Source organism: Lithobates pipiens, unplaced genomic scaffold (genome assembly GCF_037356315.1).
Source record: "Lithobates pipiens isolate NorthernLeopardFrog02 unplaced genomic scaffold, aLitPip1_a1.2 Scaffold_8, whole genome shotgun sequence".
Taxonomy (NCBI): Eukaryota; Metazoa; Chordata; class Amphibia; order Anura; family Ranidae; genus Lithobates; species Lithobates pipiens.
This window is the reverse complement of record NW_027507903.1, coordinates 194120006-194135591: the sequence shown is the minus strand read 5'-3', so window position 1 is coordinate 194135591 and position 15586 is coordinate 194120006. Positions and strand designations below refer to the sequence as shown.

At 43.4% G+C, this 15586-nt stretch overlaps 1 protein-coding gene across 4 annotated transcripts in view; it reads right to left on the bottom strand.

Moving 5' to 3' along the window:
* The window catches only part of TRABD (TraB domain containing), a 103587-nt gene that overhangs the window by 12566 nt on the left and 75435 nt on the right, over positions 1–15586 (bottom strand). For 2 of the 4 annotated variants that reach the window (XM_077472113.1, XM_077472112.1), the window contains exon 10: positions 12913–12979. The exons of 1 other annotated variant lie outside the window; for it this stretch is intronic. In XM_077472113.1, coding sequence (XP_077328239.1) covers positions 12913–12979 — 67 coding nt within the window. Of the gene's footprint in view, positions 1–9447; positions 12980–15586 lie in introns of those variants that run through there. One more of the 4 variants, XM_077472111.1, reaches the window with a different exon arrangement.

Sequence of the window (15586 nt, the reverse complement as noted above, 5' to 3'; positions counted from 1 at the left end):
CGAAGGGACTACATGTCGCACCCCCTGAACAAAAGTACTCACTAGTGAGTGAGATGCCAAAAGGTCATTGAAAAAAAAAAGACATATATGGCACAGATGCGGCAGTGTGCTGGCGCTGCCCGGACAATCATGCTGACTTCGACCATGTGTTCTGGCAGTGCCGGCAGATACAGGTATTCTGGAAGGGGGTGACACACACTATACAGACGGTGCTTTCGGTGCCGATTCCTGTTACGGTAGCGACATGTTTACTCGGGCTGGTGGAGGAGTTGGCGCCCAGAAGGGCACAAAGAATTATGATTTCTCTTTCTTTGTTCTATGCCCGTAAGGCTATTCTGTTGTGTTGGAAGAGTCCAGAGCCACCCACGGTGTCATTCTGGAAAAGTATAATTAACAAATCACTACCAATGTATAAAGCTACTTACTTGAGCAGGGGATGCCCCAAAAAATTTGAGAAAGTGTGGCAATGTTGGCTAGATGCTAATGGTACTGTGAATTAATCCATTGTGTTGGGGCTGGGTTTTTGATTTCAGGCTTGCTATACTGGGCGGGGGAGTGATATGAGTATGGTATTTTTCTGTATACGGGTTGGACGGTACTGTCATGGATGTCTTGGACATGTAATATTTGTTATAGTTGGAAATATGGAATGAGATTTAGTATTGGTCGGAAGGCTGCACAGGGGATTAAGGGGGGGGGAGGGGGTTGGTATATGTGTGTTGTACTGTATGTGTTGATAAAACTGTTAATAAATAAAAATTAAAAAAAATTAAAAAAAAAAAAAGGGGAAAAAAAAAAAAGACAGCCGAGGGTGATATTTGTTTTTTAATGGTGCTTAATGCCAGTTTCTGGTCCACCCCTTGCTGAAGAAACAGCAGGATCCTGGATATAGAAAAGGAGCGCGGACGCCATCCTTTCCCCTGACACATGGAGATGTAGGCCAGGTACGATCATATATTTTCCGAGAAGATGATTTCCGTGCTCTCTGCATAGTAGGGATCACGAGTCCGACAGACCCCGGTTCCTCAACACCTGGCTCTCAATAGCCATGCCGTTGAAGCCAGCGATGGTAAAGCAGGATGGAGAATCGGACCTTGAGACAGAAGGTCCTTGCAACGCAGTCACCATGGGGTGTCTGCCACCAGGCGAACTAGGTCTGCGTACCAAGGACGCTGAGGCCAATCTGGGGCAACCAGAATTACTGGGATCCCCTAGACCAGTGATGGCGAACCTCGGCACCCCAGATGTTTTGGAACTACATTTCCCATGATGCAGTTGAGCATCATAGGAAATTTAGTTCCAAAACATCTGGGGTGCCGAGGTTCGCCATCACTGCCCTAGACTTCCACTCTGCGAAGCAGACGTGGTAACAGTTTTAATGAAGGAAAGGCGTAGATCAGCTGGTACTGATCCCACAGAGCCACCAGTGTGTCTGACGCGTCTGCCCACGGATCTCGTCCTGGACATGAACCTCGGCACCTTCCGATTGAGACGGGAGGCCAGAAGATCCATGTCTGGTGTGCCCCATCGCAGGCACAGTAGCTTGAATACCTCCAGATGCAACGCCCACTCTCCTGGGTCCAGCATCTGGCGACTTAGGTAGTCCGCCTTCCAGTTTTCCACTCCTGGGATGTAAATAGCCGACAGGGCCGGCACATGTTGCTCTGCCCACCGAAGTATGCGAGCGACCTCCCGTGCAGCGGCTGAACTTCTTGTTCCTCCTTGGTGATTGACGTATTCCACTGCAGTGGCGTTGTCTGACTGGATCCTGATCGGACGCCCTTGCAGTCTCATCGACCATGTGGAGAGACATAGCCTGATCGCTCTTAATTCAAGCAGATTGATCGGCAGCTTGGATTCCTCCTTCGACTAGAGGCCCCGAGCCGAATGAATCCCCATCACTCCACCCCAGCCAGATAGGCTGGTGTCCATTGTGATTACTGTCCATTTCAGAAGTAGGAACGACTTCCCAGACTGAAGCACCGGGGACCTCAACCACCAGATCAGGGAATCTCTGACCAACTGGCTCACCTGAATCTGTCGATGCAGAGACAACGGAGATTTGTCCCACTTCGTCAAAATCTCCTAATGCTGAACACTGGTGTGGAACTGGGCATAATGGTACTGCCTCGAAGGAGGCCACCATAAGACCCAAGACTCGCAAGCAGAAGCACCGGGGACCTCAACCCCTGACCAACTGGCTCACGTGGATCTGTCGATGCAGGGACAACAGAGATTTGTCCCACTTCGTCAAAATTGAATGCAGAACACTGGTGTGGAACTGGGCATATGGTACTGTCTCGAAGGAGGCAGCCATGAGACCCAAGACTCGCAAGCAGAAGCGAAGTGACAACCACATGTGGTTCTTCAGCAGTTTCCCCTGTGGCTCCGAGAGTCTGCAGCTTGTCCTGACTGCAAACCGCAGAAATTTTTGACGCCGAAGGCATATGGGTATGTGCAGGTACGCATCCTGGATGTCCAAGGACGCCAGGGAGTCCCCTTGATGGAGTGCAGTGACTACTGAGCAAACTGATTCCATTCCGAACCTCTGCACCTTTACAAAGTGATTGAGGGCTTTTAGATCCAAGATTGTAGTTCCCAAGAAGGAAGGGGTACGTCCAAACAAGTTCCGATTCCAGAACAGGTACAATCACCCCACGATTCAGCAGGTCCCTTACTGCCCCCAAGAGGGACTCATGGCGAGCCAGGAGAACGGGTATACTGGAGGGGAAGAATCTGTTTTGTGGCCAAGAGAGGAACGCTATCTTGTAGCTGTAGGAAATCAGATCGCAGACCCATTCGTCGGACAGTCGAGAGGACCACCGTGCTGCAAACTCCCAAAGGTGAGCCCCCCCACCCGAGTCATGGGTGGGGGCAAACCTTCATGCAGTAGCACTTTTGTTCACAGGCTTGCGGTTCCAGGGACGTTTGTCCTTCTGTGGTCGTCCTGTCGGGCTGGGGCCGTTTTGCCAAAGCTCCAGGCAGACGAAAAAGCAGTTTTTGAGAGGAAAAGGAGGGCCCTTGCCTACGGCGTGGCTCCTTCGCCTTCCTGGCCTGTGGGAGTAGTGTACCCTTACCACCTGAGGCATTTTAATAATGTCATCCAAAGAGTCGGTCCCCAAGGAAGGGAAGATCAGTCAGGGCTTTCTTGGATGCCTGGTCGGCAGCCAGAATTTCAACCAAATCAGGCACCGCAGCACCACTGCTGACACCGAAGCCCTGGATAACAGTGCAAGAGTATCCAGGGCCGCATCACAAAACGTACTTAAGGACTTGCACTAGTTGGTCTGCTATTTTCACGCAGACAGGAGAAACCTGTTCTCCCAATTCGCGGTGAGATAGTTTCGCCCACTCAGTGTCTAACACAAGTGTGGATGCCTGTACTGGTCGCACGGCTGACCCCACAACCATAAACAAGGAACGAGCCACTGCCTCGGCCTTCCTGTCCATTGGATCCTTAAATGCAGGAGTCTCCTCTACCAGGATCCTGGTTACTTTGTTTAACCTGGATACTGGGGGGGTCCACGACCGGAGGAGCCAACCACTTCTTGAGAAGACTCTCCTCAAAAGGCTAAAACATACTGGTATGTATTTGGGGACCGAAAAGGTCCATTGCAGGCAATCCCATTCCTTGTAAATGAACTTGTTAAAATAAAAGTCAGATACGGGAACACCTTAGGTGAACGGGCTGGCTTACGGGACCCAAAAGGGACCGCTACATCAGCAGAGGGATCTGCTGGCTCCTGAATCTGCAGGGTATCACGCACAGCTGTGATAAGTGCTCCAACAAGCGCTTTGTCGCGCACGGACTCGTCATCTGAAACGACAGAACAGGGGTCACCAGCCTCAGCAGGGCCTGAGTCTGCGGGGTGGCAGGGGCCATTTTTTAGCACCTTTGCGCCCACGCACCACCTCCATCTTGGCAACAAACGAATTGAGGACCACGGACAAGGTGTACAAAGGCACTGCGCATTCCGCAGGTGAACCGGTTGCAATTGCCTGGATTTAGGGGGAAGAAACACCAGTTTCTTAAGCAATGCTGACCCTACCCTGTTTGCCACCCGAAGGGGACTTAGGACAGCGAGTCCCAGCCTCCTTACTGCTGGTGGCTGAGGGGCTCTTTCCCGCAGGACTCACCACCCCGAAGGTTCTGTGCTGTGCCTGTAGTCTGTTGGCTCCCAGGTGCAGAGGAATCCGCTCTGTCAGTGGAAGCTGCTGCTAATGGTGCGGAAACTGCTCTGCAATGTGCTCAGGCTCCAAGGAAATGGCCGCCCAGCGTCCAGTATAAGGACATAAAACAGTGGAAACATGGCTGCCAGAGCACAGGAACACATGCTGCCGCTAGAGAAAGCTGAAAAACGTGTTCAGGCTTCTAAAAAAAAAATAATAATAAATAAATAAATAAAAAAGTCTGCGACGTCAGTATAAGGACAAATCACAGGGAAAATGCCCGCCAAGGCCCAGGAGAGCATGCTTTCCCTTGCCCACACCTAAGATGGCCACTGATGCTGAAACCATGAGGGACAGAGCTAAACAAATGGCGGTGATCAGCGCTGAAAGGGACACAGGCACCTGCAGGGACAAGAGAAACAGGACTCAGGACACGGCCAGCCAGCACAGCCCCTACCCACAGGTGAGAGGGCCCCCCTCGGAGAGCCCCTGTACAGACACACACACACACACACAGACTGCTCAGCAGCCACATGCAGCATCCCCCACAGGGAGGGGGGGGGGGGAGATAGGGACAGGGAGAGAATGTCAGGAGGTGAGGGACGCCAGAATCGACCTCCCAGGGAATGCCAAGCTGCTCAGCCCCAACGAGGCAGGGAGAGCTGTACTTACCAGTCCTGAAGAGCTGGCAGACATTCCATTACAGACCACTGATCAGTACAGGGTGGCTGCTGGCCTCGGCACACTGACGCAGACATCAGTAGCCCGGTCATATGTGCGCCCCAGAGCATAAAAGCTCACCGACAACCACTGAAGCTGAGGTTTTCGTTGTGGCTGGCCTAGCGCGGAGCTGCGACCTGCGCACACTTGATGGCCAGGCTGGGGAGACTACAACGATAAGGGTATCCAGCCTGTCACCCAGCCGGCTGTTGATAGCAGATCACAGGATCATCTTGCACAAAAAAAAAAAAAAAAAAAGAAGAAGAAGAAGGACGGACCGATGGGCCCGTCGGGGTTCCTAGGTCCTTCTCCTTCCCTAGGCAAAATAAAACTGATGACTGCATGGCAGGCTGTGGGGTTGTTATTTAAGGCAAAGTTCTGCATTTCACATAACATGTAATGCCTAGTATTTTCCTAACGGTGGTGTAACAACCCAATGGCTAAGAGAGGAGCTGTGTCGGTCGGAGAATATAAGAGAAAACAAAACAAGTTTTCTCCTTCACTAATTGGCACAGATAAGCTGCACTGACAGGCACCGAAAAGGCAGCACCGATGAGATGGCACTGATAGCACTGGCAGGCATTTTTAATGGGCACTGATTGGCATATCCCTGGTGGTCCTGGGCAGGCATCCACACGAGGGGGCTAACAACCAGCACAGACACCCCCACTCAGGAGAGTCGCTCTCCTCTCCTCTACTCATCATATGACGTCCAGCCATCATTTTGCTATAGGCCGGGTGGGAAGTGGTTAAAAGGCCAAATCTCGTTACATGAATGAAGCATAGAATTCACAGTAGATTAAAACTTCAAAATCACCCTCTCAAAAATGTCTAAAACGAAAGCATTTAATGACAGGGAATATGCTACAATCAAATATGGCAAATCAAATATGGCAAAACCAAGTATGAAGCAGTTTGATGGACATTTTTGATTGCTGAAGTGGTCACCTCAAACCCTTGACTGCACCAGCTTAAACAAAAAATAGATAGGCACGCCCCCCCCCATTCATTCAGACTTGTTAGTACAGTTATACAGTCTTTCCAGAATGTTTACAGTGGTTGTAGACCCTTACACATATACCCAGTGAAATGCCTAGCCTTGGGCAATTCATAGATGAATCAAATTCTCCTACATAAAAGTTGTATCTTTATTTGCCGCCATCTGTCCTGTACAGCCCACTACCAGGGCCACCATCAGGGTAGTACAGCCGCTACAATTGTAAGGGGCCCCGGGCCCACCCAGGCCAGAAGGAGGCAGGACGGTGGAAGGGAATCCGTGCTGTTTGCAGTACAGAAACAATCTCAGTTTCTGCTGTGCTCATGTCATTGACTCAGACATCGAGCCCTTTACTGCCACCTCTGGCTACTATGTGCACCCCTCTTGTGACGGTGATCTGCCTGTACTATGCATCTAAGCAACATGTCAGCTTTGTGAAAACGAGCTGGGACGAGAGAGAGAGAGAGAGAGAGAGAGAGAGAAAGAGAAAAAGAGAGAGAAAGAAAGAGAGAGAGATGCATTTTTGGGTGAATGAGTATTGGTACATCAGTTGTGAATATTACTGATTTATGACAAATGTCCCCCATACATGTGTAATAATATCTCACCCACAGGTGGTGTAGTGACTAAGCTGCTAATAAGCTGTGGCCAGAGTTAAGTATATGAGAGAGTGTGTGTGTGGAGGGGGAAAGCTGACATATATACAGATGTGTGTGTGGGGGGGGGGCCCCGACAGATATACAGGTTTTGGGGGGATTTATACAGAGGTGTGTGAGGGGGGGCTGACATATACAGGATTGAGCGGGTGGTTGAATGTACACAGGTGAGGTGGTTGGTGTGCGGATTCGCTGTATAAAATGTCAATGGTCCCAAAAAAAAAAGTAAAGTATCAAAAGTATCCGATCTGTCCACCCCAATAAAAAATAAATATCGCAGATCACCACCATTACTAGTATAAAAAGCCATAAATCTTTCCCATAGTTTGTAGACACTAACTTTTACGCAAACCAATCAATATACACTTATTGCGATTTTTTACCAAAAATATGTAGGAGTATATATTGGCCTAAACGGATGAAGAAATTTGTTTAAAAAACATTTTTGGGGATACGATACCAAAAAGTTAAAAATTGTTTTTCTTCGAAGCTCTATTTGTGGGGAAAAAAGGATGCAAATTTAATTTGGGTACAGCATTGCATGACCATGACCACGACCACGACCCCTTGCCAAATTATAAAAAGTGCTCTGGTCAGGAAGGGGGGCAATATTTTCCGGGGCTGAAATGGTTAAGTCGCTTGCAAAGATTCAATACATCACTGAGAAAGGGCCCTGAGTGTTCCTGCAAAACCAGGCAAAAAAATATTTTAAATTTTATTTTTTAGAAGGTGGTCCTTGAAACAGAAATATTGAAAATGCTCCTGTGGCCAATAAGAAAAATGAAAGATCTTTTTCTGAAGTGTTGCACAGAGCTTCTGACTAAAGCCTTGCAGATTTAAAGGGGAACTAAAAACTACTGAAGCAACAGTTTCTGCAAAGTAAGCTTAAGTTATGAAATGTTCAATAAAAAAGGAAACTCTTGATCACAGAAATCAAGCGTTTTCTGCAGTGCAGAGGCAGTGTAGTCTACATTCAAAGCAAGCTTCCGGTAATAAAACCATCACAGTTGCCAATGCTCTTAGGTCAGCTCTCAACTGAACTTTTTGCCATGCTTCTGCATAGTTGACAACAGCCTTTTGAGGGCATAAAACAGATCTAAACAGAGGCCAACATGGCAAAATGAGCGTTTAATTCTACCATAAAAAGGTGTTGTAAAAGGTACATGTTTTTTCACCTTAATGCATCCTATGCATTAAAAAGGTGGAAAAAAAAAAAACACCTGGCAGTCGCCTGCCCCCCGTTTTACTTATTTGAACCCCTTTATTCAGTCGGCGGTGACACGCTGGCTCCTTCTCCATGGGCACCCGGCTCTTAATTAGATTGATAGCAGCAGAGCCATTGGCTCTTGCTGTTAATCAATTCCAATGACGCAGGCGCCAGATACAATTATCCAAAAACGTGGTCATAAAATATAGAAAGGACTGAAAGTACACATTAACCTTTTTCTCAATAAGCATCCATCCAAATGGTGTGCATCCCTCTCAACTGTGTGATCCATTGGGAGACAAATAACCTCTTGAAAGTTCTTCCAGCTGAGCTGTGCATTCAGTGGAGTCTATTACTTTGTATGGAAAGACCACCCACTACCAGACACCATGGTTGATGGTCTTTCCCTTCAAATAAATGAGAGTTCTCACAGTGAAGGTCTACAAGGAGTTTGTACTTGGTGAAGGAGGCAGAGGGTTGGGGTGTGGGTTTCTGAAGGTTAAGTAAAAGTAACTAGCATGATCTACCCTCCCAATATTACAACAGCAATTTTTTTTTATTTAGCAATATGCAGCTCTGTATCACAACTATTTTAAACCCAAAAAATCTATATAGCATAGAAAACTATAGATCGTAAGCCATAGGATTCATGTAGTCTTATTAAAGGCTTAAGCTCACCAAAAAAAAAAAACAACAACAACAACAACACACACTGCTTATGTAAGGGGCATTTGTAGATAAATTGTAGCTTTGACTACAGTTGAAGAATGCCCTTGCTATAGGTGCAAGCCATTTACATACCTTATCAAGTCCGACATGAAAACGCCCAGGACGTTACTAAGCGAGGCCTGGGTATTACTGTTCACCATTACAGGAGTAAACTAAGACTGAGCTATTACATCAGTGGAGAGAAAACACATGTGAGAAGGTTGGAATCAGAGAAAGAGCTTGATCCTGTGATGGTGAAGGTCAACAATAATAATAGTTAGGCCTCACTGAGCAACATCCTTTGAGTTTTTTTAGGTCAGGCTTCATAAGGTAGGTAAATGGCCTACACCTACAGCAAGGGCATTATTCAATCATGGTCAAAGCTGCACAGCTGGTTTTTATCTATAGATGTCCCTCATCTGCATAGGCAGCTTTTTTTCTTTTGATAAAAGGTGAACTAACCCTTTAAAGTTAAGTCTTTAAAGTGAACCAGTCAGGTGATTAAAAAAACACAACCTTAAAAAGGCCAAAGTTCACATTTTCAAGAAATGGGCTATGAAGTCAAGGGGCTCCAATAGATATTAAAAACTGTGCAGCTTTTTAAAGGTGTTAATATATTTTATCGTTATACCTGTAGGCCATTTGGACTTCCCCCCAGAAGCCTGGCTGAAAAAAAAACATTTAGCAGCCCAATGTCCTGAGTTGCTAGGATTCAAAAATTGTTGGTTTCAACTGTATTGCTGGGAGTGAGCATCCAATGGTTTTCAGACCTGGCATATGGAACGTGTACTGTCTGCAGACAGTGAACACGCTACACAGGCAGAGCTTGCTGTATCAACAGCTTTCCCCCTTAATCCATGTCTTAGCTGAGCAAAGGAATTTTTTTTTTTTTGGAGTAGCAAGTAATGGGGGAAAAGCACAATTTATATTCCAATCAAAATGTTAGGTGTTAAGAAAATGCCCAAGGAAACAAACTCAAAGCAAAGAAATGAGGCAGTCTAATTTTTTTATTTTAATTAGTAAAATTTTTCTAGATTTAATAACTTTACAAAAATTACAGATCATACCACAGAGAAAGCAAGAAATATCAGTAGGAATTGAGATAGTGACTTATCCTGGTTATGAGATTAAGCATGTGGACCATGAAGCACTAGTAAGTACCTATAAAAATGGTTCTTGGTAAACCAACGAGCATTTGGCCCTGATGTACTAGAAAGTGCCTATAAAAAATGTTCCTAAAATGGTTCTTGCTAACCCAATAAGCATTCAGGTCATAATGTACTAGCAAGTGCCTTTAAAAAGGGGTTTTAAGATGTTGAGAACATTTATGATAACGTGATATCAAAATAACTTACTGCAATTTGACGCTATTGTTGGTTCAATCAGCTGATAGGTTCACTTTAAAATATTGTTTAAATAAATGACACAAGACACACTTTATATATTTATGAAATAAAAAAGGAAGACAAGGCACCCCTTAAAAAGTAAAACCATATTAAATTCCTGAGACATAAAACTGATGTCCAAAAAGTTACTTATTCAAAAACAGTTGCCAATAGCTTAAAATGTACATTTTAAAATATTTGGTATGCAAGAGGCAGGTTAGAAAATACAAAATTATTCAGTGTACATAGTAGTCCCTGGGTAGGAATACAGTTATAAAATGGTTACAGTATGTTATTTTACCTTTTTAATACCATTTATAGGATCTAAAAGCATGTGGCAGGAAAAGCGTAGACTAGCAGAATAAGACAGAAGTAAGCAAATTGTAACTTCCATAGCTGAGCGTCTTCCAAAGATTATTGAAACTGTGTAAAACATGAAAAAAATTTTTTTTTTCCTTCCATAATTTATTGCTTCTGAAGCAACCGTTTGGATAACCGAGAACCCTTAAAAACAAAACTAAAGAAAAATCAGAAATGAAAGTAAGAGAAATTTGCCATGAGAGAAAAAAATAAAAAAAAGTGGCCTGTCATTGTGATCCTCCTTGAAATAAACTTTTCTTCAACACTCAATCACTAAACCTGAAAAAAAAAAAAGGTATTCACATCGGTAGTACAGTACTTGTGTCACTGGCAGCATACTTGCTCTAGGTTGGATCTGTGTGACAGACAAGTAACATTTCCAGGAGATCATACCAAGTTTCCTTTAAACATGAGTAAACTACACCTTCTCTTTAAATTGTGCATAGGTTTGAAACAGAAGCACCTATGTACATTTCTGTAGTTATCCAGGTTTGTATATTTCATATAAAAAGGGATACTAGCCATATTTAAAAAATATGTATAATAAAGTTCAAATGCATGCGGAGGACTCATTTAACTAAGGAGTCTTAAGGAAGAGCCAAGTCCAACCAGTGGGTTAATCAGACCCTCTGTATTGATATTGGAGCCTGGGAAAATTCCTTGCCTAAAGCAGAAACACAACATACAGAGTTGAGAGGTTATCATTAACTCTTTTACATAAATTGAGTCAGGATTTAGGATAATGGCCTTTTAATGGGATTTATTCTTGCACACACTTTCAGTAAATTCCACATATGTTAAATGCTACCGTTACTCTTGGGAAGGGATCCAAGCAGGTATAGGGGTAGCTCTGCTATTGACATTCAGAGCATTTATAATTTATATGAACTACAGGTTGGCGTCATTTACAAAGTTAGGTTAGGAACCTTGTTCAAAAGTTCGTAGAACCCAAATCAATAATTAAATACTAGATTGTAAAATAAAAAAAAACTGAACACACCAAAGTACCTATATCATTCAGGAAATAGGCTTACTCAAGCAGCCACCAAAAAGAATACAATAACCCACTGCTAGTATCATGAACGTACCTCTATTTAAAAGAGTGATCATAGACTTAAAAAACGGTAAGATATGCAGTTGAAAAATAAAAAGTGTAAATAAAACGAATTAATGTGCTATAATAGTGCTGCTCTGTGTTTGTCCATTGTAGATAGATTTTGCTTAGCTTCAATTCTACCATAGACTGTATTAAAAAAATAAAAATAAATTGGTAATGCTGATATGTGCCTACTGATTTAGCTAAAGTGTAATTTTTAAATGACATCATATTAAAGCAAAAAGAGCAATCAAATGTACATCAGACTTGCTTTTACCCAAACCGGTGCTCCTCTACAAGAGTAAGTGTACATTTATGTAAAACTACAAACTACTCAAAAATGATTTAGTTTAAGCTGTATGTGTTCACTAATACAGACATACTTGTGTGCAATAAAATATTACTAGCAGAACAAAAAAGTCTTATTTCCTCTTAACCAATAAGGTGGTGCAAAATATTCATCATACAAGGTTGTGTGTACTGGGTGAAGTACAGAAGGCAAAACAAAATACATGAAAATAAAAAGAAAATTCTAAAAGCCAAGGGTGTTACAGCAAATGGGTTAGGAAGGTGAATATGGCAAAGTGACAAGCTGTGATTTTATATGACATGTAAACAAACCAAAAAAATAATGCACATTGAAATGCCAGGATTCTACAACAGTGGGAACTACCGTTTATTATAAGTCTTCTTTTTAGTGGCTCTTGTAAATTGCTGACTTTTCTAAATCTCATTTATCCAAGTGTCCGAAGAAGTGTCCCGAATAGAATTTTCGAAGCTGTACTGGAGTAATCAGATTAGTCGGTGTAGGCAACAGACATTTCTCTTAGACACTTTGATAAATGTTCATTCTTAAACCTGGATACAGGCAACACAAGGTGTACAGACTGACTAAACAGCCAGCAGTCAAATGATGCATCCAGGAATTTCTCATACATATATTCCATTTCGAGTCCTGTGGCTTTTGTTAAATGGTAACTCCAGGCATTCTTAAGTTTTAGATAAAGTAGGGAAGGGTTAGATGCGGTAATTTTTTATCATGGTCATGTGTCCTTCACTTCCTGTCCTACTGATGTTGGCCATCAAGTTAGAAAGGGGAGGTGAAATCTCTCCAGCAGGCACACAGAATTAAAGAAAAAAACCCTTCCCAACCCTATTAAAAAAACGTAGGTTTTGTCATGAGTTACACATTTTGTCACAGGTTACCTTTAGTGAATGATTTACATTGAGTCATCGCCTTACAATGGCTTCTATAGTTACATTATCCACTCTGCTGGAACAGCCTGTGTTCATTGGAAACCCCCTATTGTCACAGGCCGAGTATGGTTTCTTCAGAACCTGCAGTAGCTGCCATCTGATGTACACAAAGTTGACGTTTATGATGTTTTCACTTCAAACAGGTATTTCACAGACAGGTTCTAGACAGCCACATGTGACCAGTCATGAATAAAGTTATAGTTAACAAATAGCTCTGTAATATATAAATAAGATGGTTCAATTTACAAATGCCACATTCTCATTTGGTTCAGTCTTTGAAGGCAATACTCTGTGGCTGGCACTGAAAGGATAAATCGGACAGTTCTTCTACTTATACAAAAACCACCATAACTTACTAGTCCAAAAAATGTCACTTTTGCAGCTAAAGTAATAATTCTACTCAGTTTTGAAGGAGGAGGCACACTGTAAAAGAAAAAAAAAAAAAAAAAAAAAAAAAAAGGTTTTATGATTGCATCAACTAAATTGGTCTATAAACCACGGGTTTGTGTTTTACAAAAAGGATTACGTTTTACAGGACAGACACATCATTTCCACAAGTACAACAGGGAAAGGGAAATACTAAGTTCCCCATCCATCCACATTAGAATCTTGAGGCTGCTATGGTAACAATGTTACCATGAATAGAACTAAAATGTACAGGCAGAAATGTTTTGAAGTAAACAATTTTGTTAAGAGCATGCTTCATGTAAATCGAGCTCAAATCCCTTTATAATCCATTTTTAAAACTATAGAAAAAAACATCCACGCCACTTGTTAAAAAAAAAACGTACATTGCAAGGGTCACAAACTTTACAGATTCCAGTTTCTCTTCTGTAGAAAAAGCGGTTTGTTCCACTGTCTGTCTTTTTGATACTCATTCTGAATGGGAGTGACATAAATCAGCTGTTACGCTTTCTGAGCTCTAATAAGAAAAGATGCAGGGTCTGCATCCATTTAATAGAGGTCAATGGGCTGCCAATGCAGCATGCAGGAAACATATAGATGGGAACCTAGCCTTAGTGCGTATCTCAAGTAAAAATGACATTTTTGTTGCAGAGGATGCCTAAAACCTGAATTGTATCTCAGTGCAGAGCTCTCTACTCAAGCAGGAAATTACATTTCTGGGAGCATGCCGTACACCAACTGCGTACAGAATACCTCCAGGTTCCCACATTATGTTGCGTTTTACAGAAAATGATAGTGCTGCAGATTGAAAATGACAGGTAATGAATTTTTTCCCAAATTAAATTTCAATATGGCTTGCTTAACAAATGTACATGCTGGGTTTTTAAATGACTTGCTATATTACTTTTTCTGCAAAAAAAAAAAGGAGTCACACATAGGCCGAACGTCAGCCGACATTTGGTCTGTGTGCATGCCAGCTGGTCCGACAGAAGCCGCCCTGTCGGCTGGTTTCTGTCAGACATGCATGCTGGAAAACCAGCAGGCTACCAGCGCTCTCAGAACACAACAGCTCAGTGGGGGAGATTGCGGCACCAACATCAGATTGTTAGTACAGCAGCTCTGACCAGAGCGGACCATTTTTTTTTCTGTTCAACCCAGCAAAACTAAATAGCGTGTACCAGGTTTAACTCCCCTCCTCCTTTACAGATGCAGATTTACCGTGACCAGATAGCTGTGGCCTCTTTGTTTACATCCAGCTCTACAAGTTTACGATGTCCTGGCCAAGCCTGCATATTACTGCCCTAAATACAGTCTACTGCTTAGCGACACAAGCCCATGGAAATCTATGGGGCACCACTGCGTAGAGGCAGCCAGAACTTGTGGCACTAGATGCAAATAAACAGCAGAGCTAATTTCCAATGTTCTACTTAGCTGCTCTGTGAAATGATTTTGCACAGAGCAGCCTTGATCCTCCTCTTCTCGGTCCCCCCCCACATTAGCGCTCTGAGCTCCCCCACCTGGCAGAGAGCCTCCCTATCGAGCTGCTCGCTATGGGGGCACTCAAGCGTACTCACTCCTGAGCCTCCTCTGGGACAAATAGCATGGCTCAGTCCCACCCCTCACTCCCTTCTCCCTTGCTGTGATTGACAGCAGTGGGAGCTAATGGCCAATGAGAAGGCAGAGACCCGGGAGAGCAGTGGCTCTCATGCACATAGCTGGATCGGGTGAATATTGGGGGGTCGGGGTTTAACCTTCATGCAGATTAGGTCAGTTTATTTTTAGAATCACTTTAACCGCTTGCCTACCAGCCGCTGCAGTTATACTGTGGGCGCACCCATTGGCCAGCGGAGGAGGCAATCAGAACAGACAGAATGGGGATCTACTATAGTAAACAAGGCAGAAATCCGCTCTGTCAGGAGAAGATGCATATTTTTAGCACTGACCACTAATGATACTGGTTCCTAAAAAAGTTAGGTGTCCAAACTGTCCGCCGCAATCCCGCTAGACAAAAAAAAAAAAAAAAAAAAAAAGTACAATAAAAAAGCCATAAATCTATCTCTGTTTTGTAGACTAACTTTTTGTGCAAACCAGTCATATATACTTTTTTTTTACCAAAAAAATATGTAGCAGAATAAACATTGGCATAAATTGATGAAGAAATTAGATTTTTTACATTTTAATCGGGAGTGTTTTATAGCAGAAAATATTGTTCTATTTTTCTAAATTGACGTTTTTTTTGTTTATAGCGCAAAAAAATAAAAATAAAAATCAGGGGCGATCAAATACCACCAAAAAAAAAGGTGTGTGTGTGTGTGGGGGGGGCAAACATACATTTTATTTGGATGCGGCATTGCAAAAAAATGGCCTGGTCATTAAGGGGGCAAATCCTTCCGGGGCTAAAGTTGGAGGAATCACTTCAGTAAATAGGCAAGTCCATAGGGGTTCCTGATGGTAGCCAACCTAAGGTACTCACAGGCTGACAGACAATTGCACAATCAGTCAATCAGTACAAGAGCAAAGCCTCTGGTGAGAGGTCAAGGATCCAATTTTTGTTAATCCAGGCCAGATGCTCTATATAATCCAATAGACAAAACCAGCCTCATAGTACATTTATTGAAAAAAGTA